Raw genomic sequence first — 20,622 nt, forward strand, 5'->3', positions numbered from 1 at the left:
ACCTGTCCAAAGTCACGACTTGCACCTTGAACGTAAGGGGGCTGGGGGTAGACAGAAGTTTGAAAGTCTGCTATGGATCGATTAAAATGCATATACTGCAAATTTTAGCCTTGCAGGAGCGAAAGTTATACGAGGATGGATTCGAAGAGATCAGATATTTGATGGGTATGCTATCTTTGGTACTCTCGATTGCCATGGGAGAACTTTGTTGGCAATGAAGGAAGAGTTGCACTCATCCTTACCTTGAGAAATAGTGGAGGCAGTGTGGTGGTTGCAAATCTGGTTGGTTGTTGGTGAACCCATACTAGTCATCTCAGTATGCGCACCAAATATGAATGCCACCCAAGCCGAGATATGAAGCCAACTGTATGCACTTCTAAAACAGACACCCATACTTATCACGGCTAACTAGCATATCGCCCTATATAATGAGGATTGCTCACATGGCAATGACAATACGCTGTAGGTACAAAGAGACATATGGGATGATCTCTGTACTAAGTCACATGACGCAATTTGGTACTACTTTCTCAGGATGAGGATAGTATGGGCTTTACTTGGCATGATAGGCACATTGGCTGTAGCAAGCAAATGGTCTTGATGGGATATATGTCAATCAAGACACTTGGTGGCTTTAAGGTCAAGAAACTATCACATGTTAAGGATCAAAACTTTGTGCCTAGTTGGAATGAAGATAGGGATGCACATACAACCTTGGACTTCGGATGAAGGCTGTGTTAGGAGGCAATTATAAGGGCAACAAAGGTGCATGGAAGAAACGCCTCCGAAAGAATAAAGAGGTAGCAATAGATGGCATCTTGTAGCACCGAGCTACTTAAAGCATCAAGAATAATCCTTGTGACTGCGTAATCCCATCAGCTGGTTAGAGAGATTCAAAATTGTCTGAAGGTCGAGGAGGAGCAAAAAATACAAGCGGGAAAAATTCAACACTCCCCAACCAATTCAACCGGGGCATGCACAAGCTTATTCCAAAGGTGCTTGACAGATCTAAGCCCACTTGTTGGAGGACTTTAACCATGTTGTCCTAAATTTCATACAAGTATCTAAACTTCTCTACGGATGAAGGACTTGTCTACTTCAAGACGAGACTATGCATACCATCGAGTCAAGAACTCAAGAAGAAGATGCTTTGGGAAAACAACAACCAATCTAAGAAATGACTTTACTAGCATGAAAGTTTCCTTGTTTGAAGACTTACCCAATTGTGATGAACAAATTGCAAAGCGGTTCTATGTCATCCATGCAATTGTGTTCAGGTTTATTTAGGAATGAAGTAGCTTTAGTAAACTGGAAGATAACGCCTATGGATGAGAAGAGTGTTATGCACGCCTTACTTAGTAAGAAATATCTCTTGCAAACTAGGTAGATCCCAATGGATCTTTAAGATAGTTTGCAATATACGAATAGTGATACTTTGTGTGCAAGCTACTCCTCCATTCTCTCCAACCCGGCTACCAGCAGCAGCTACTCGTTCAACTTTCATGGGCTCATGGATGGAGAGGAAGGTAGAGAGGCCTGCTACTTGTGTGAATCTTGACCTCTAGCAGAACAATATGCAGCCTACATCCTCCAAAGCGGAAATCTTTGAGGAGCGTTGGGCATGGATGTTGCTCGACATAGCCTTTCGCCATGATCAAGGGGGGGTTGGTGGTTCGTGAATTCAGCATAGTAAGGCCACGGAACTCCCCAAAAAGCTGTCGATCATCATCGTCCTACACTTACAACCAATTGAGCTTTCGTATGAATCGTCCAATATGTAAGGCTGGATCCAGACGACGGACTTACAACCATTACTTTGCCCTCATAGCTCAATACTTGCCAAGCCAAACAACTATTTCTGCTCTCTCTTTGATACAAAAGAGCTAGCCCTCAAAGTTATGAGCCATGGATAGTGGATGCCACTCAACAATCGACCTAAACCAATGAAAATCCTGGTTTGGGTGGAACTCTTGGTTTTATCGATATATCTTCACATGTTTCTCAAACACATAGAATCTCCATTAGGAAAAATCGTAGGACAAAGTCTTGTTACCTCCAAGAATCCAAGTTGGCACCCGTACATTCTAATACAAATTAACATACCATATGAACTTTTTGATATATTAGAAATCACTAGTGAATTTTGTTAGCATGAGTTGGACCAACTAGTAATCTATAAGAATTTGCTAAATTCCTATTTCAGATGCTCAAAGTAGGGGGCAATTCATTACATATCACCTCAATCTTAGACATGTTGAACCCTTGAAGCCCCCTTTTGCTGAAGAACCCCACAATGATGGATTTCAACCCTTAAACAATAGGGAAAAGGATAGCAATAGAACTTAGAAACCCCAAGGAGACAAAAACAATAAGACAATGGCACAAAACAAATTTTCTTCTCTACTCATAGAACTTAAATTTTGGGACCCATAGTGACCCCTCCTCTAGCTCTCAAAAGGGCACAGAAAAATGCCCCTCCAAAGACCCCTTGCTAGCCACCAATGTGCATGTCGATGTTTCTTCAAGGAAGTTGACATGTTAGATGCAAATAAAGAATCCCTCCCTCCTAAACAGCTATATGAATAGAAATCACCTTCCTCAAGAGAGAACAACTCTCCCTCCAAACATAGGTATTCTAAAATTGGCATTGTCTCTCTACCGTAGACAAAGGTGTCAATGTGTAAAGGGAACTTACTAAAAATAAATGAAGATGAATAAAGCAATCAAGATTATCTCATTCAATACAAAGGGGCTCTTTGACCTCATCAGAGTCAAAATCATAAAAATTTAGATGGCACATAACTCCTTATCAATTGATATTATATGTTTGAAAGAAGTTAAAATTATCGATAATGATCTAGATAGGAATTTAAGAAGTTAAAATTATTGATAATAATCTAGATAGGAATTTAAGAAGTATTTGATTAGATTATGCTTGGCACTTCACCAACCATAGAGGTAGAAGTGGAGGTGTAGTGATCAAGGTTCACTCCAAAATCACAAACACAATCAAGTAGGCATGCAAGGATCTAAATAATCAATGAGCAACACTTGTTTGCAAAACAAATGAAGAGTTTGCAATTGTTTCCTTGTATGCATATTGTCCCTTTTCTTGTAGATCCAATATGCACTTAATTGTTTTACATGCCACACAAATTTGATTCATGACTTTAATATGGTAGAGTCTCTTCAAGATAGGTTCCAAAAAAAAAAAAAAGATCAAGCAATTTCATTTAAAAAAAATACTCATGGTTCGAGGCCAAGGTTGGAGCATATTATAATCAAAGTAGATTGTGAGAAAATTCTTACTTGGTCAAATAAACAAAAAGGTACAAAGCTTAGAAAAGCTAGGATATACAAGGCTTACTTGTCCTAAGCAATCCTCTCCTAGGTGTGAGTGTACACTTCAAGGTCTTAAAGGACATACCTCTCTTTCACCACTACCCCATTCAACTATCTCTATCTAATAATGACTGTGTAATAAGAATTGTTTCATTTCATGCAAATCTTGGGTTATTCAAAATGGAGAGTGGCAAGGAAAAGATATACACAATTTGAGGCTTCTCATCAATGTTATCCCTTTACAATCTTGCAACAAGCTATTAGTCAAACTTAGATCATGCTAAGGAGTGTCAATATATAATTTATCTCCCATAAGAAATCCACTAGTACATAAAACTATGCCCAATGTACAATTTTGGAGGATGAAATTAATTAGGGAAACTTGGCTACCCAAAAAGAGCTATTGAAATGAAAAATTGAACTTTAAATAGGAGAAGAATTAAAAGTCAAAAAGGCCTTCATGTTAATTGAAACATGGTGTGTTGGCAAGTTAGGTAAGCTTACCAAAGAAATATCTTTTTTTTTTTAAGAAAGATCAATAACTTATCCTTCTCCTCATGGATGAAAAGGGAAACAAAGCAACTATCCAACAACAAAATCTTACCCTAGTATTATGCCAATATATTTAGCTCCCCCCTATAGTGAGGAAAAAACTAGAGCTAGAGCTAAGATTGCCATGTGCAAATCTAAAGACATTTTCTCATCCATTGTGACATTTTAGATTAGGACCTAGCGACCTTTGAGCCAAGTAAAACCACAGGTTAACTAAAAAAGGGTAAAACTCCAAGATTTGACAGGCTTCCCAATGAATTCTTCTAAGAATTTAAAGATAGGTTTCTCCACCCTACTTGTTGTATGGAAAGAGCCCCTTCACTTTGGGATACTCCCAATGGAAGAGTCATCAGGCTCATACACAAAAGAGATGACTTTTGTTAAAACATTGGAGGCCAATTACTTGCTTAACTTCTATATATACAATCTTTGGTAAGGCACTAGAAAAAAAAATATTGGTCTATTTAGATGAATGGATAAGAAGAGAGCAAAAAGGCTCCATCAATAGTAGGTATATTCTAGATCAATCATAGCTTTCTAAGAAGGAATGGATGTCCAAGACTCCAAGCAAGATTTCGTCTTCTTTAAATTTAACTTTCGTAAGGCATATGATAGGCTTGAATGGAATTTTATCTTCCAATCCCTTCATGACATGGGGTTCAAGAAGTGATTTATCAAGTATGTAATGACTCTCTTAGGAATCCCTCCACTAGAGTGGTAGTCAATCTCAGTCCACCATCAGGGCATTGACATTGAGGTATTGCTTCATTATTTCAGAGATTTATCTCAGTCCACAAGTCTACGTAAACAGGGTTGTCACAGGTTCTGGGCAGCCATAGCTCACACCTCTTGGAGCTTCCTTCACCTGGATCTTGCTTCCAGCCTATCAAGGCTTGGTGTAGGCCTTCTTTGGACCCCATTTGTGCCCCCTTTGGGCACCATTGTTGACACGTGGGACAGCAGACCCCCCAGCCAGCTCACGTTTTTTTTGCGCATGTTTCAAAATCTGGCCCAAAAATCACTCTTTTTGTCATATCTCGAGCATTCGGAACCCGATTCAAGCAAGTTAAGAGTCTAAGTTGGGCTTTTGGCACACTCCGGACGCGATGGTCATGTCGGATTTGCCAAATTTTCATGACAAACTATTGTCCAACAGATTTTAGGTCTGAGACAGCATGTATTTGTATGCCTATGGCTTATGTGATGCTTCTACTAATGTCTATTGATATCGGATCACTTGTGGATGTTATGCCTCTTATGTGAGATGCATTTGGAGCTGATTAAGCTCAGCCATTGACTGTTTTGAATAATCCCAGATTTTTCCAAAACAGGACAGCCACCTGTTACTTCAATTTTATGCTTACAGATCTTGGCATTTGATGCCCGATTATGCCCGATTTTAGTGCCTATACATACGGGAATGTATGCCTATGATTTGCATATGGATTTGAGCTTGGATTAAGCACTGATTTTCTCAGTTTACAAAGGTTATATGATGCTTGAAACTTCATGTCTGAAGCTATTTATGCTACAGCTGGGTTATGCCTATTGGTTGTTAGATATGATCAATGCCCCACCCTCATTAGGTGCCACCAATGATCCATGGTGCTCAAAGTTGTAAGGCCCCCATTATGAGGAGAAGCCAAATGTGAGCCCGAACATTGGTTGAGTCCTGACTTGTATATCAGATGAGGTCTATGTGACCGGATGTCAAAAAGGTGACTGTTGTGGGTCTAATCTTTAGGTTAGACGGAGTGGTTAAGTTGGTAGCAACTCGAGGCATATTGCATCGAGTTGTGGTGTAAGGGAGTTAAAAGGGGCCCCTATTGTGGGGTCCAGGGGCCGCAGAAGCGGCCCCTGCCCGATGGTAAAGAGAATATTCCCTAAAATATTCCCTGGCCGACTAGTGGAGCATATGGTAGGTCAGCAGGCCGACCTAACGACCTTCGCGGGCTATAAAAGCTAAACCCCCTCGCAGCCATCTCTCACTCATCTTTCACCCAGTCAGAGTTGTTGTTCCAGCTAGCCTTAAGCTCTTCACCTATCTTCTGTCTAGATCGCCATCTAAGCTTCACACAGTGGAAGCGCACAAGTGGACAGAGCCATCTTTGTATCAGTTGTTTGGAGTTAAAGAATTTACTGATTCTTCTCTTATCTGTTGTGTACTCTCTATCTTTTTCTCAGATTCTGTTCGCTGCGCCGTGTAATATTTTACATGGTATCAGAGCCCAGGGGGCTCTAGAGATCGGAGAGTGTACAGAGGCAAAGGCTTCAACAGCAAAGAGAAACTATGTCGACTTCCGGAATCAGTTGTGGCACATCAGGAAGCGGTGAGGAGGTGGTGTTGCTGTACCGGCTATTCAAACACTGAGGATTCATCCACCAACCTTCAGCGAAGGCAAGTTAGATGGTACAAACTACACCTTGTGGAAGTTCAAAATTACAACTATCCTTGATTCTTATGAGCTTCTGGAGACTGTGCTGGGGACTGACGCAGAACCACAGCCTACCCCCGACCCATCAAATCCTAGTGTGATGATTCCTCCGAATGCGGATCTTCTACGAGCTTGGAAACGAAGGAATGCAGATGCATTGTGTGCCTTAGTTACAAGCTGTTCTGACAGTGTTCTGACTTTGATTCAGCATACAACCAAAGCGTCAGAGGCTTGGAATGTATTGACGAGTCAGTATGAAACACGAAACCAAACGAGGATTCAAAACTTGGAGAATCAACTAGTAGTGGAGAAGTTTGCTGAAGGAGAGATGGTTGAAGCATTCATCACTCGGATTAAGAATCTACACGACCAGATGGCTGGCGCTGGGATACAAAAGACTAGCGAAGAGCTAGCTCGGAGGTGTCTTCGGATTTGTCCACAAAAGTTTGATGGACTAGTAACTGCCCTTAATACTCAGGTGAGACCTCAAACTTTGACTTTTGAGGAGTTTTGTGCATTATTAATGGAGGAGGAGTTGAGGCTGAAAGCCCGAGAAGGAAGCAACAATGGAGATACTGCATTCTCTGCCAATGCAAAAGGCAAAGGTGGTTCCTTCACCAAAAATGATGGTGACAAAAAGAAGAAGGGCGGAAAGAAGAAGTTTCAAGGAGAGTGCTTCTACTGCAAGAAGAAAGGACATGCAATTGCAGATTGTCATGTCAAGAAGGCAGATGAAAAGAATGGTACCCTTAAAAGTAAAGGGAAAGAGACAGCCAATACGGATGAAGTAGAGCTGGAATTATTCATGGCGACCATTGAGGAAGTGTGCTTCTCAGCGCAAGAAGAATCTACCACTGACTCATGGGTGTTGGATAGTGGGGCCTCCCGTCACATGACCAACAAGAAAGGTCTATACAGTTCTATGCAGCCTCTACAAGAATCCATTACTGTGACGGTTGGAAATGATGCTAAATGCCCTGCTACGGGCACAGGTACTATTTCTTTTGTTGCTGCAAATGGTGAAGTCAAAAAGCTTTCAAATGTGTTGTATGTTCCCGAAATCAGGAGAAATCTATTATCAGTTATGCTGCCATAACTGATCTTGGTCATGAAGTGAGGTTCAAGAAGACAGCTGCAGAAATTCTTGATAGTGCTGGCATAATTGTTGGCAAAGGAGAAAGAAGGAACAACATATATAAGCTAAGTGCTCTTACAGCCACTGCTGGAGTGGGCACAAGTAAGCTTTGGCGTGAAAGGTTTAGACACATCGGATTTGTAGTATTGAAGGAGATGCAAAAGCAAGGTATGGTTGCTCACCTACCTACAATAACTGAATTGAAGGAACCATGTGAAGCTTGTATGATGGGCAAGCAACAGAGAAATGCATTTCCACAAGAAAGCAAGAATAGAGCACATGCTCCTCTAGAGTTGGTGCATGCTGACTTATGTGGTAAGATGCCTACACAGGCCTTGGGGGGATCTTCTTATTTTATATTGATTGTCGACGACTACAGTACGAAGATGTGGGTGTACTTCCTTCGTGATAAGGCTCAAGCTTTTGGTAAGTTTAAAGAATGGCTAATACTTGTTGAGAATGAAACAGGGAAAAGTGTGAAGAAATTTAAAACAGATGGTGGTGGTGAGTTCAACTCAAAGGAGTTTGAAGGCTTTTACAAGAGTAAAGGGATCAAGCGTCAATTGACGACGCCTCACACACCTCAGCAAAATGGTGTTGTGGAACGTAGGAATCGCACCATTGTGGAGATGGCAAGATGCATGCTAAAGGTCAAGGGATTGCCTAACCATTTTTGGGCTGAAGCTGTTAATACTGCAGTCTACATTCTGAATCAGAGCTATACAAAGGCTCTCAAGGGAAAAACACCTCATGAGGCTTACACTGGTAAGAAACCATCTGTCTCACATTTTAGAATTTTTGGATGTGAATGTTATGAACATGTTCCATATGAGAAGAGAAACAAGTTACAACCAAAAAGCAGAAAATATATCTTCTTGGGTTATAGTGATGAGCAGAAGGCTTACAAGTTATATGACCAAGAGGCAAAGAAGATCATCGCGAGTCATGATGTGGTGTTCAAGGAGGAGCCACATACAGTGGAGGAGGAGAAGGCAAGTTCTTCCACTTTATCATCAAGCGAAGAAGTAGTCCACTATGAACCTGTCCCGAGAGCTATCCCTATCCTTAAGGAGGAGGAAGCATCATCTTCAGATGATGAGGAAAAAGTTCACCAACCTAATATCACCCCACCGGAAAAGCCATTGCCGCGCTGGGTGAAGCAGCTCTATGACCACAATAATCCTATGCTTGCATCTGTTGAGGAGAAGGCAGACAAACCAAGGAGGTCTCAGAGAATAGAGGAGCAAAGGAGGGCTTCTGCTCACATAGTCAATATGGCCTTGATGGTTGAGATTATGAGAGAAGTAAAAGAGCCAATTGACTTAGAAGAAGCACTTGCAGATCCATCATGGAAGGCTACTATGCAGGCGGAGTATGACAGCATAATGAAGAATGACACTTGGGAGCTAGTGGATTGACCAGCAAAGCGGAAGGTTATTGGCACCAAGTGGATCTGGAAGGTAAAGTACAAGGCTGATGGTACCTTAGAAAAGTACAAAGCTAGACTGGTTGCCCAAGGATTTTCACAAGTTGAAGGATTTTATTTTCAAGAGTCATTTGCCCCAACTGCCAGAAGGACCACTATTCGCACGGTACTTGCAATGGCTACCCACAAGAAGTGGCCAGTGTACCAAATGGATGTTAAGTCAGCGTTCTTAAATGGTGACCTCAAGGAGGAGGTGTAAGTGGCTCAGCCACCAGGGTTTGAGGCCCCCCATTCTGAGAACAAAGTGTGTAAGCTGAAGAAGGCATTGTATGGGCTGAAACAAGCCCCCAGAGCATGGTACCAGCGGATAGATAGGTTCTTTTTAAACCTAAACTTCAAAAGATGTGCCTCAGATACTAACTTGTATGTTTACAGGGATGGTAAAAAGTCTGTAGTGATTGTCCTATATGTGGACGACCTTCTTGTTACATGTGACTATGAAGATATGATCAACCAAACTCGAAAGGCTTTGAGTTCTGAGTTTGAAATGACAGACATAGGCTTGCTGCACTATTGTTTGGGGATTGAAGTCTAGCAAGAGCCAGGAAAGATCTTCATCTCTCAGAAGAAGTATGCATGGGAGATCTTGAAGGCATTTGGCATGACCGAGTGCAAGGAGATAGCTACACCTATGGAGGTGAATGCAAAGTTATCCGTCGAGGATACATCAGCACTAGTAGACATTGGGAGGTATAGGAGGTTGGTCGGCAGTCTGATCTACTTGTGTAACACTAGACCATATATCAATTTTGTTGTTGGTGTTTTGAGCAGGTTCTCAAACAAACCTCATGAGAGTCATTGGAAGGCTGGGATGCGGGTGCTCAGATACTTGAAGAAAACTCTTGACTATGGTATCACATACAGTTTCGGAACTTCTCTTGTGGGGAACTGTGACTCAGATTGGGCAGGAGACAGTGATTCCAGGAAGTCAATTTCTGGTTATTGTTTCTCTTTGGGTTCAAGAATTTTCTCTTGGATTAGTAAGAAGCAACCAACAATGGCATTGTCTTCTACTACCGAAGCAGAGTACAAGGCAGCTTGTTTTGCTGCATGTGAAGCCGTATGGTTGAGAAGGATTCTATGGCATATGGGAGTGCAGAATGAAGAACCAACTGTGCTGAGATGTGACAATCAGAGTTGCATCGCCATTGCCAAAAATCCAGTGTTCCATACACACACCAAACATATAGAGATCCAATATCACTATGTGCGTGATTTGATGGAGGATGGGATAGTGGAACTGGTCTACTGTCCAACAGAGTAGAATGGAGCAGATATCTTCGCCAAAGCACTTACGAAGGATCTGCTTCAAGTTCATCTTTAGAGACTTGGCATTGGGCCGAGGAGATAGTTCACCTATGGGTGGACATTGAGGGGGGGTGTTCGATATGATCAATGCCCCACCCTCATTAGGTGCCACCAATGATCCATGGTGCTCAAAGTTGTAAGGCCCCCATTATGAGGAGAAGCCAAATGTGAGCCCGGACATTGGTTGAGTCCTCACTTGTATATCAGATGAGGTCTATGTGACCGGATGGCAAAAAGGTGACTGTTGTGGGTCTAATCTTTGGGTTAGACGGAGTGGTTAAGCTGGTAGCAACTCGAGGCGCATTGCATCGAGTTGCGATGTAAGGGAGTTAAAAGGGGCCCCTATTGTGGGGTCCGAGGGCCGCGGAAGCGGCCCCTGCCCGATGGTAAAGGAAATATTCCCTGGAATATTCCCTGGCTGACTAGTGGAGGCTCATATGGTAGGTCAGGCCGACCTAACAACCTTCGCGGGCTATAAAAGCTAAACCCCCTCGTCGCAACCATCTCTCACTCATCTTTCACTCAGTCAAAGTTGTTCTTCCAGCTAGCCTTAAGCTCTTCACCTATCTTTTGTCTAGATCGCCATCTAAGCTTCACACAGTGGAAGCGCACGGGTGGACAGAGCCATCTTTGTATCAGTTGTTTGGAGTTAAAGAATTTACTAATTCTCCTCTTATCTGTTGTGTACTCTCTATCTCTTTCTCAGATTCTGTTCGCTGCGCCGTGTAATATTTTACATTGGTCACGGGGTGCTCCTGGCTACTCGGTATGATGTCATGATGTATTTAGACTATGCCACATGTCTTGTTTATGCTCCGGAATGCTTTTGAGCTGAGATTAGAGCTCGATTTGGGTTTGACTGTCACTTCTTTGCAGCTGGCATTTCATCTATGATGGTTTATGCCTTATCCCCGTTTATGGCTGGTCATGTCTTGGTTGTCATTTATTGACTTCGTGCAGTGATTTGGTCAGAAATTGACTCTCACAATACCCTGCTGTCATTTATTACAGCAAGCATATAACTCCGGACTGACATGGGTTTTTCATGCTGAAATCTTTTGAAATGCTGTACTTTCACTAATACTTGGTGGGCAGCAGTTTTGGTTACACTTTTCTCACCATTTTCTCTCGATTTTGGTGATTTTTTTGTCATTTTCTGCAGTAAACAGCAAGCAATTTTGAATTGTCTACAGTCTTCCAGCCTGCATTATGGCAAGTTTGTCCACTGATCATGCTATTTTCAACATCACTAAGCTTTATGGTACGAATTACTCTCATTGGAAGAGCCAGATTTGGCAGGTGTTGGTACAGAAATCGCAGATCAAAGCATTGAGGTTCAGCGAGCAACCGCTTGTAACTATGCCAAATGAGGAATGGTTTGAGCTTGATGAGTTATGCAAGTCCACTATTGTATTATCTCTCATAGAACAGGTTCATTACAATGTATTTGAGGAATAACAGAGTGCATGGCAGTTGTGGGATAAAATCAAGAATCTCTATGACAAGAAAAGTCTAGCAAGTTAGATGTATTGGCTGAAGCAGCTTATGGATCTGCGCATGAAGGACAATGTGACCATGTCTGCTCACTTGAGCCAGTTCCATGTTATACTCAAGAACTTGACTTCGTAGGATATCACTTTTGCAGAGGATGTCACTCCTCTTTTCTTGCTTGGTACTCTTAATGAGTCATGGGATGTATTCCGCACTGCATTATGTGCCTCTACTGCTACCTTGAAATTATCTCATGTTGAGAGTGCTCTTCTGTTTGCAGGAAGAGGTTAACCGTAAGAATTTGGATGTCTCTCGTGTGTCACATGCTATGACAGTTAGAGGTAGGAATGATGGATATGGAAAGCATGGCAGTGGCAATGGCCATGGACAGAATTCTCAGAAATCTCGGTCCAAGTCTCGTGGGAAGTCATGTAGCAAATCCCGTGGCAAGAATGCAGATGTTACTTGTCACCATTGTGGGGGAAAAGTGCCATATTAGGCCACAATGCCATGAACTGCGCAATGAAAGGCGCAAAGATAAGGGGAAAAACAAAGTGCAGGATAAGTCTTCTGATCGCAGCATAGTGCCTACAACAAAGTCCAATGTTAAAATTGAATAGATCAATGTTATGGAGCCTGAGGATGTTGATGATGATGATTATATCCTTGCAGCTTCTTCTAGTGCTTCGCAGATAACAGAGATACACTCTATATATGCACAGTGTTGGCTCTTGGACTCAGGTGCGTCCTTTCATGTGACACCTTGTCGAGAGTGGTTTTATTCATATCGTACTGTTTCGGGTTCTGTGCGCTTGGGTGATGACAGCTCTCTTGATATTGTAGGCATTGGTGATGTTAGGTTGCAGTTTCCTTCTGGCAGCAGTGTTGTTATGCAGGATGTACGTCATGTACGTGCTTTGACACGCAGTCTCATGTCAACTGGACAGCTTGATGATGCATGTTATCATGTATCTTTTGGAGACTCTGCATGGAAGATCACTCGTAGCAGACTTGTGATTGCGAAAGGTGCCAAGGCTGGCAGTCTCTATCCCTTAACTGTATCCCCTTCTTCCCTTGATCATGTTTTGTCTGTGGATTCTATCCCACATGTATCTCTTTGGCATGCCCGTTTGGGCCATATGTCTTTGAAGGGAATGAAAATGCTTTCTGGTTTGCAGTACTTACCGCCCCATGATTATGCATGTTTTGATTCATGTGAGCATTGTCTTTATGGCAGGCAGTCTAGGTCTACACATACGAAGTCAGGTAGGCCACGCATGAGTGAGCCCTTGGCATTGGTACATTCGGATGTCTGTGGGCCCATGCCTTGTCAGTCTATGGGTGGTGCAAAATATTTTGTTACTTTCATAGGTGATTTTTCACGGAAAGTTTGGGCTCATCCCATTACGACGTACGCTTTCTTTTGAGATAAAAAATTCACGTACATTCTTCTTAAAATAGGACCGATTGAGGATGCTCCCCGTCCGACTTGCATGTGTTAGGCATGCCGCCATGCTGAAATCCAATGTCTTGGCTGAGTTTCAGAGATGGCTTGCATTGGTTGAGAACCAGTCTGGGTATAGGCTCAAATGCCTAAGGACAGATAACGGGGGTGAGTATGTCTCACATGCTTTTGAGTAGTTATGTGATGAGAGGGATATTAAGCGTCAGATGATCGCCCCCTACACCCCCCCAGAATGGTTTGGCTGAGCAAATGAATAGAATCATCCAAGAGCGTGTATGCAGTATGCTTAGCCATGCAGGCCTACCACAGAGCTTTTGGGCTGAGGCATTTAGTACAGCTATGTATGTCATAAATAGAACACCTTCTAGTGGTTTGGATTTCCAGGTTGCAGAGGAGGTATGGACTGGAAAACCTCCCTCTTACGCGCATCTCTGTCTTTGAATGTGAGGCATTTTGTCATGTGCCCATGGACAAGAGAAGTAAGCTGGATCCTAAGAGTGTCAAATGCATTTTCCTTGGTTATGAGGATGCACGCGAGATGGGTTACCGTCTTTGGGATTCGCAGGCGCGGAAAGTCATCCGCAATCATGATGTAGTCTTCCATGAAGACAATATGCATAGGCAGCCTGAGAGAGTTGTTGAGATCCGCAAGGTCATATTTCAGGAGGAGCCGAGAGCTCCCACACAGCCACTTGGACAGCCTACAGCTACAGCAGATGCTCATGGTCAGGGTGTTGGACAAGCAGCTGGACAGGCCGCAGAGCCTGCCGTGAGACGGCGGTCTACTAGAGACAGACGTCCACCTGATAGATTTCAACCCTCGATGCATTATGTCTTGGTTATTTCAACCCTCGATGCATTATGTCTTGGTTACAGATGCAGGAGAGCGTTTCACTTATGATGAGGCTATGCGCAGGGGTGACAGTCACTCCTAGGAGAGGACTATGCAGTCTAAGATAGACTCCTTGCATAAGAATGAGACTTGGGATTTGGTTTCCTTGCCTGAGGGTAAGAAGGCTTTGCCATGCAAGTGGGTGTACAAGCTAAAAAGTACCCCTGGACACCCCAAGCTGGCATACAAGGCTAGACTAGTAGCAAAGGGTTTTAAGCAGGAGCATGGTGTGGACTTTAATGAGGTCTTTTCTCCTGTGGTTAAGATGACCACCCTGCGCTTAGTCTTGGCTTTGGTTGCTTAGCTTGACTTGGATATATGCCAGATGGATGTCAAGACGGCTTTTTTACATGGGGACTTGCATGATGAGATTTATATGGAGCAGCCTAAGGGCTTTGCAGAACCTGGCAGGGAGTACCTAGTGTGCAAATTGAAGAAAAGTCTTTATGGCTTGAAGTAAGCACCTATGGAGTGGTATCATAAGTTTGATGCCTCTATGCAGTCACAAGGCTACAGCAGGAGTACTATGGATCCGTGTCTTTACACGAAGAAAGCCCGTGATGGTTCTTTATTGATTTTGGTACTCTATGTGGATGATATGTTGATAGCAGGGAAAGTTCATGATGAGCTAGATGCTCTTAAGGCTCAGCTCAAAAAGAGCTTTGAGATGAAAGATCTGGGACAGGCCGCTCACATACTTGGTATGCGTATTAGACGCGACAGGCATCAGGGACTCCTCTACTTGTCACAGAGGGAGTACATTCATAAAGTCCTTGAGCGCTTTCGCATGCAAGACATAAAGCCTATTGGCTGTCCATTGCCTTCTTATGTGAAGGTATCATAGGCTAATTGTCCACAGACAGATGAGCAGAGGGCCGAGATGGCCAAGATTCCCTATGCATCTGCAGTGGGTAGTCTTATGTATGCCATGATAGCCACTCGTCCAGATATTGCCTTTGCAATTTGTGTTGTGGCACGCTATATGGCTACACCTGGCAAGAAGCATTGGGATGTCGTGAAGGGTATCATGAGGTACCTGAAGAGCACTGCAGATATGTGCATATGCTATGGCGGCCAGGATACAAGAGTCATGGGGTACACTTACTCCAATTATGCAGGACATGCAAATGGTAGGAAGTCCACTTCCGGCTATGTATTCACCTATGCTGAAGGTGCTGTTTCTTAGATGTCCAGGGCACGGAAATGCACGGCTCTTTCTACTACAGAGGCCGAGTATGTTGGACCCACTGAGGCTTGCAAGGAGGCCATTTGGTTGGGTCGTTTGGTTGCTGACCTTGGTATTGATGCTATCCCTACACTGCATTCGGATTCTATGAGTGTTATTCAGTTAACCAAGAATACGATCTTCCATGCGAAGACGAAACACATTGAGATGAGGTATCACTTCATACGTGGGGTCGTTGAGGACAAGTCTGTTGACCTTGTCAAGATCTCGATTGACAAAAATCCTGTAGATTTTCTCACGAAAAGCCTCTCTACAGAGCGCTTTGCCTTCCTCAGGAGGTTGATGGGCATGGGATGAGATGACGTCTTTCCTCATCCTGTTGTACATGTGTACATGTTGTACTGTCTTTTTTCTTTTTTCCTTTTTACTCCTCACTAGGGCAGATTCGCCTTTAAGTGGGAGGTTGTTGGGGGTAAAGGAGCCGCCTAGCCACACTACACACTACAGGTGGCGGGTGCCCGTCACCGTCACTTTATTCTTTATTCTTTTAGTGACAGTTTGAATAAAGGAATGCCCGGTTACACATTGTGATTGTTGGAGCTCCCATTTCTTGTCTCTCTCTTTCTTGCTCTTGCTCTCCCGCCATAGCTCTCAAGTGCAAGCTTCGATCCTTCTCACATTTCAGCTTTGGTCAACGATAAAAGACTTCTACTATGCTTTTGGTTTGTTGTTAGCATATTAAGACTAGAATCAAAATTTTGTTTAGTGTATAAAAGACTTCTACTCTACTTTTGGGTCTTTGGATCCATATGGTACTCTTAAAGTTCTCTCTTGCTCACCATTCATCTTGATTGAGTGGCCAACAATCCCTGATCGAGGGTCAATGCAACTACTATTAACAAAGATGTTAAATGATATTCACAACTCCATGAAGTTCTCCAAGGCTTCAAGATCTATGGGCATTTCTAGGTTTTTGCCGCCATACATGTTTTCATGTATATTTTCAAGGCTACATATCGCATCAATGTCCTTCTATGTTCATTTGCAAAGGTATAGGCGAATCATTCTTCGTATGTATTTTTAGAGAAGGTTGGGATAAGGTGGACAATGTGCATAGAGATTATGTATACTTATATAGGCTACCTAGTAGTAGCATAACATTTCAATACTCGATTGCATATTCCTCCCTATATATGCACTTACATTATCAACATTGGATGAAAAAAGTGGGTAATTATATCTCTCTAGAGCACAACAAAGATGGGGGACCCACCTTTGATATTGAGATTCATATGCCAAATGGGTTGGTAGAGAAAGTCTTGGTGAATAAGTATTGGAGCTTATTTAATGTGCATGAATATCTAGCTGTGATGGTGGCGAGGATGGTGGAAAGTGTAGATATTGATCGTTTTGGCTTCTGACTTAGACAAAGAAAGATGTGTTTATTTGAGTGCTTCTATGATCTACTATGTTTTGATGCTTGTGCAATAGTTTTGATTTCTTTCCCGGGTGGAAAAAAGAATAGAGAAGGCCCTCATGGTATTTAGGCCTTGCATGGAGTTGAGACACCCATGTATTATTTGATGATAGAACTGAAATCGAAGAATGATATATTATGCTTTTCTGATACATTAGTTTTGTTTATATAAGTCCACAAGTCTCAGATTCTCATTTTTCATAGCTTGCTTCTTGGTTCTCTCTCACCTCAAGACCCCCTCCTCAATCCATTTCCTTATGTAGTAACCAAGTATGGACTCCCAACTAAGTAGCTTGATGGCTTTTTTGGAGAAGACAAAATTCAGAGGTCATGAAGACCTATTCCGAATTGTTAACCCTTCTATCTTTTTCTATGATATAGTACTTTGACATGGGGTTAGTCATCATAAAGGGTTGCTAAATACATAAACACCCACTTTCAATAGTATATGAAGTCCTATGAGGAACCCTAGGAGGATTGGGTTCCTATTGATCTCTTGAAGTATATCAACAAAGATGAGGCCTTTGAAAAGAGGTTCTCTAGGTTCATGAAGAACCTAACTCCCACCTTTTATATAAAACTTACATTTGAGATGCCAGGACACTTGGAATTGATGCATTCGATCACCAATTCCTCTCATCAACAACCACATTTATCCTCCTCAATCAGCAAGATGGTCCCCTTTCTATCAATGTCAATGAGCAAGGTCACGTTGGTAGATTGTTTTAAAGATGTCCAAACCCCAAGCTAGAGCTGTTAAACCCAACACAAGAAGAGGAGGTTGTAGGCAAAGAGCTTACCATAGTCCTTTTACCCCTCTTGAGGGCCCGTTCGCGGAGGCCACTAATGTTGGTGAGGCGGACCCTTTGAGGGATCCTCCATCAAAGAGTGCCCCAAGTCCATTCCATAACTCAAGACTAGGTGGATGAGAGCGAGAATACAAATGCAAAAGTGTCCAACCTAATCAAGATCTTCATCAGTCTAACATAGTTGATCTTCCTTCATAATTTGGAGAAGATGTTTGGTGTATAGGACTCTCCATGCTAGCAATAGCATGTGATTTTCCTTTGGACACCATGCCCCCACCATGCTAGCATTGCTGATTCTTGCATTGTCCCCTAAGCTAGAAGAGATTGAGGGTGTGATTGATGCCCTAGTAGAGCTGCATCGAGACCTTCGAGTAAGCTGCTATTAGGGTGGAGGAATTCAAGACGATCCACATTAGGGTGGATGTAATGAGACTCCCCACTCTACATTTGAGGTATCTCTCTCTTCCCCTCCCTCCCGCATGATTGATGAATCAAACTCTAATATGGACCTAATCGAAGAGGCAAGTTCAAGGATGAGCAAGCTTAAGAGGTAAATTTGCTTCCTCATGTGTATTTTTATTTAGTTTAAATAAAATTTCACTAATGTTTTTTCTTGAGATTGTATGCCACAGGAGATATGAATGAGTTTGCCAATAGACATGGGGAGTGAGGTGCTTTTGGAAGAGATGCCACCCTTGCTCAATCCACAGGATGCATTCCACACTTAATACATTGTTGTGGTCCATGCCAAGTCCATTGGCATAGCTTGTGTCGAGCTCACATTTCTCAAAGCACTTTTGAAGGTGCTCTATCTTTAGTATCACCTTGAATGTCCATAAAATCATGCTTGTTGAGGAGTTGGTGATATACGTTTTTGACACGTTCAAAATAAGTGACTAAAATCCTTTAACATATTATCATGAATTTCTTATTCTTGTGTGCAAGGGATTTATGCATTCGCATGATAAGACTTGGGTGCCAAGGCAAGGGTCAAAGGATAATGTAAAACATGATACTGCTAATTTAAAAATGGGTCCTTTGGATGCTCTTCGGCAGCTACGTTGCTGGTCAGTTGTGCAGTGTGTTTTGCTTTCCTTCTCACAGAAAGTGGTGCTACAGATAAACTCAACTGACTGCAACTCTTTCATTATAGATGATACCATTTTTGTGTGCCTTTTTCAGTATTTCAATATTAATTTCCCAATATGCAACATTTTAACACCTACGCTAGAGTCGAAGGGAAACATAATTGAAGCTATTTTGGGAACTACCATGCACCAAACTTCATCATAATGCTTTGACGCTTCAGAAAAACTTCTAGGACTTTTCTATCACAATTTTGTAGCATAGCTCAAGCTCGGTTTTCACCTCTTGGTACCACACACTCACTTAAATCAACTCTTGGGATGAGTTGACTTTGTAGTGTTCTTGGATGCTGCCTGGGCAAAGGCCCATGCACCAAACTTTCTCGATCTGATAAATTTTGATATATGATACAAGACCCCATAGTTGATAGCCTAGAGACAGGAACAACACGCATGGAGCAAATCTAACTGCCATTAAAGATTTACGACCCTATGAAATTTCTGGAAGTTAAGAAATGTCATTATAAGCTCTAAGGTCCTTGGCCTTTCACAGCTCCATTGTTATCAGAGCCAGACACTTAGTTGTGGTTCATTTACTGCAGCCACTAACAGAAACTCAGGTTGAGTCCCAGGTATCCAGTGCAAATACAACTATTATGATAAAGAATGGAGCAGCCCAATGCAATTCACAAAACTACAATAGTGACTGCCAGTAAGAAGCTCACTGTGACTATGTACACAAATTTTAGAGAGAAGTGAGATCAGGTGGCTGTTGCAAGCACATTGTCCAATTTTCCATTGGAATATAATGCCAGTGAAAGGTTTGGCCTGTATACCAGTTCAAGCTTTTCACCCTTTAGACCTGTCATCATCCAAATTTTAACTCCTCACTTTATAAACTTAAAAATAGCAAGGCATGAATTTCTTATTCTTGCAATAAGCTACTAAAATGAGAAGTTTCTACAAAGATGTTGCTCAATGAGTAAGTAGAAGGAAAATTCTATACAGAAACTAGCTCTGCAATATTTTGACTATTTTGGAGGGAGAAACGTAATTCTGCAATTTTCAGTGAACTTTGGGAGCTTCTGAAGCACACTGTGGCTCTTATTGTATCATCACTGAAAGCAAGCTACAGTGATCATATCATTGAAGTTTACCATGCTTCAAGTTATCAATCAAGGTTCCCCTCCGAGCTCCACGCGGAGATTGTCATAAGGATACTCCCTTGGTGTCTGGAAACACTGTAGGAATTAGAAAGAGCCACAAAATGTCTATAAACAAAAACTATCAGTCCTTACAGGTGTAACACACAAAATACCCACCCAGGGAATTTTTGATGGCTTGTCATTCCAAACTGCCAGGAGGCCAACAAGGCCAAAAAACCCAAACCCGCCCATCAACCAGGCAAGAGCCTCATACTGCAGTCAATAGCTGTAAAGCATTAGAACATCTACTCAATGCCACTGTAAGACAATGATTCACTTCAACCAAGTCAAAAAGAAAAACCTCTATGAAGAAGACAAGAATACAGGAGTATCAACATATGCATTAAAACACCTCAGAATACTTGGTAACGTCATAGAAACATGAAACGGGGAACAGCAAAACGCGGACGGGACAGGGACGCCAAACCTAGGGAACAGGGACGTGGGAACGGGAACGGCGTTTAAAAAATTAAAATTCATGAAAATTTTTAATATTTCACTCATAATCCATGTGGACTTTAGAGTGTTAAAACCAAGGTATATAATCCACAAGGACAAATCATTTTAAGTTTTAACTTTAAGATATCATGCATCATTCTAAAATTACTCGTTAGAAATTGAATTGCAACTTACAAAGCTCAACAGGTAAGCTATCCAATTTTAAAATGCATAATACATATGCCATAAAAGATAAAACAATAAACAATGAACTAAACTTTAAAGTCTAAGCTGAAAGAACATGCCCACATGCCCA

The 20,622-nt window shown here is 42.1% G+C and overlaps 1 protein-coding gene across 3 annotated transcripts in view; it reads right to left on the bottom strand.

The window, feature by feature from the left end:
- Nucleotides 1–18,938: 18,938 nt before the first annotated feature.
- LOC148030176 (NADH dehydrogenase ubiquinone 1 beta subcomplex subunit) overlaps nt 18,939–20,622 on the bottom strand; it is a 54,377-nt gene continuing 52,693 nt past the window's right edge. For 2 of the 3 annotated variants that reach the window (XM_087687214.1, XM_087687212.1), the window contains 2 exons: nt 19,986–20,081; nt 19,571–19,895 (listed from right to left, as the gene is read on the bottom strand). In XM_087687214.1, coding sequence (XP_087543340.1) covers nt 19,839–19,895; nt 19,986–20,081 — 153 coding nt within the window. In that variant the 3' untranslated portion in view covers nt 19,571–19,838. Of the gene's footprint in view, nt 19,526–19,570; nt 19,896–19,985; nt 20,082–20,622 lie in introns of those variants that run through there. The other variant, XM_087687213.1, reaches the window with a different exon arrangement.

Source organism: Lygodium microphyllum, chromosome 10 (assembly GCF_053477565.2).
Source record: "Lygodium microphyllum isolate KBCC chromosome 10, Lygodium_microphyllum_v1.1.10, whole genome shotgun sequence".
Classification (NCBI taxonomy): domain Eukaryota; kingdom Viridiplantae; phylum Streptophyta; class Polypodiopsida; order Schizaeales; family Lygodiaceae; genus Lygodium; species Lygodium microphyllum.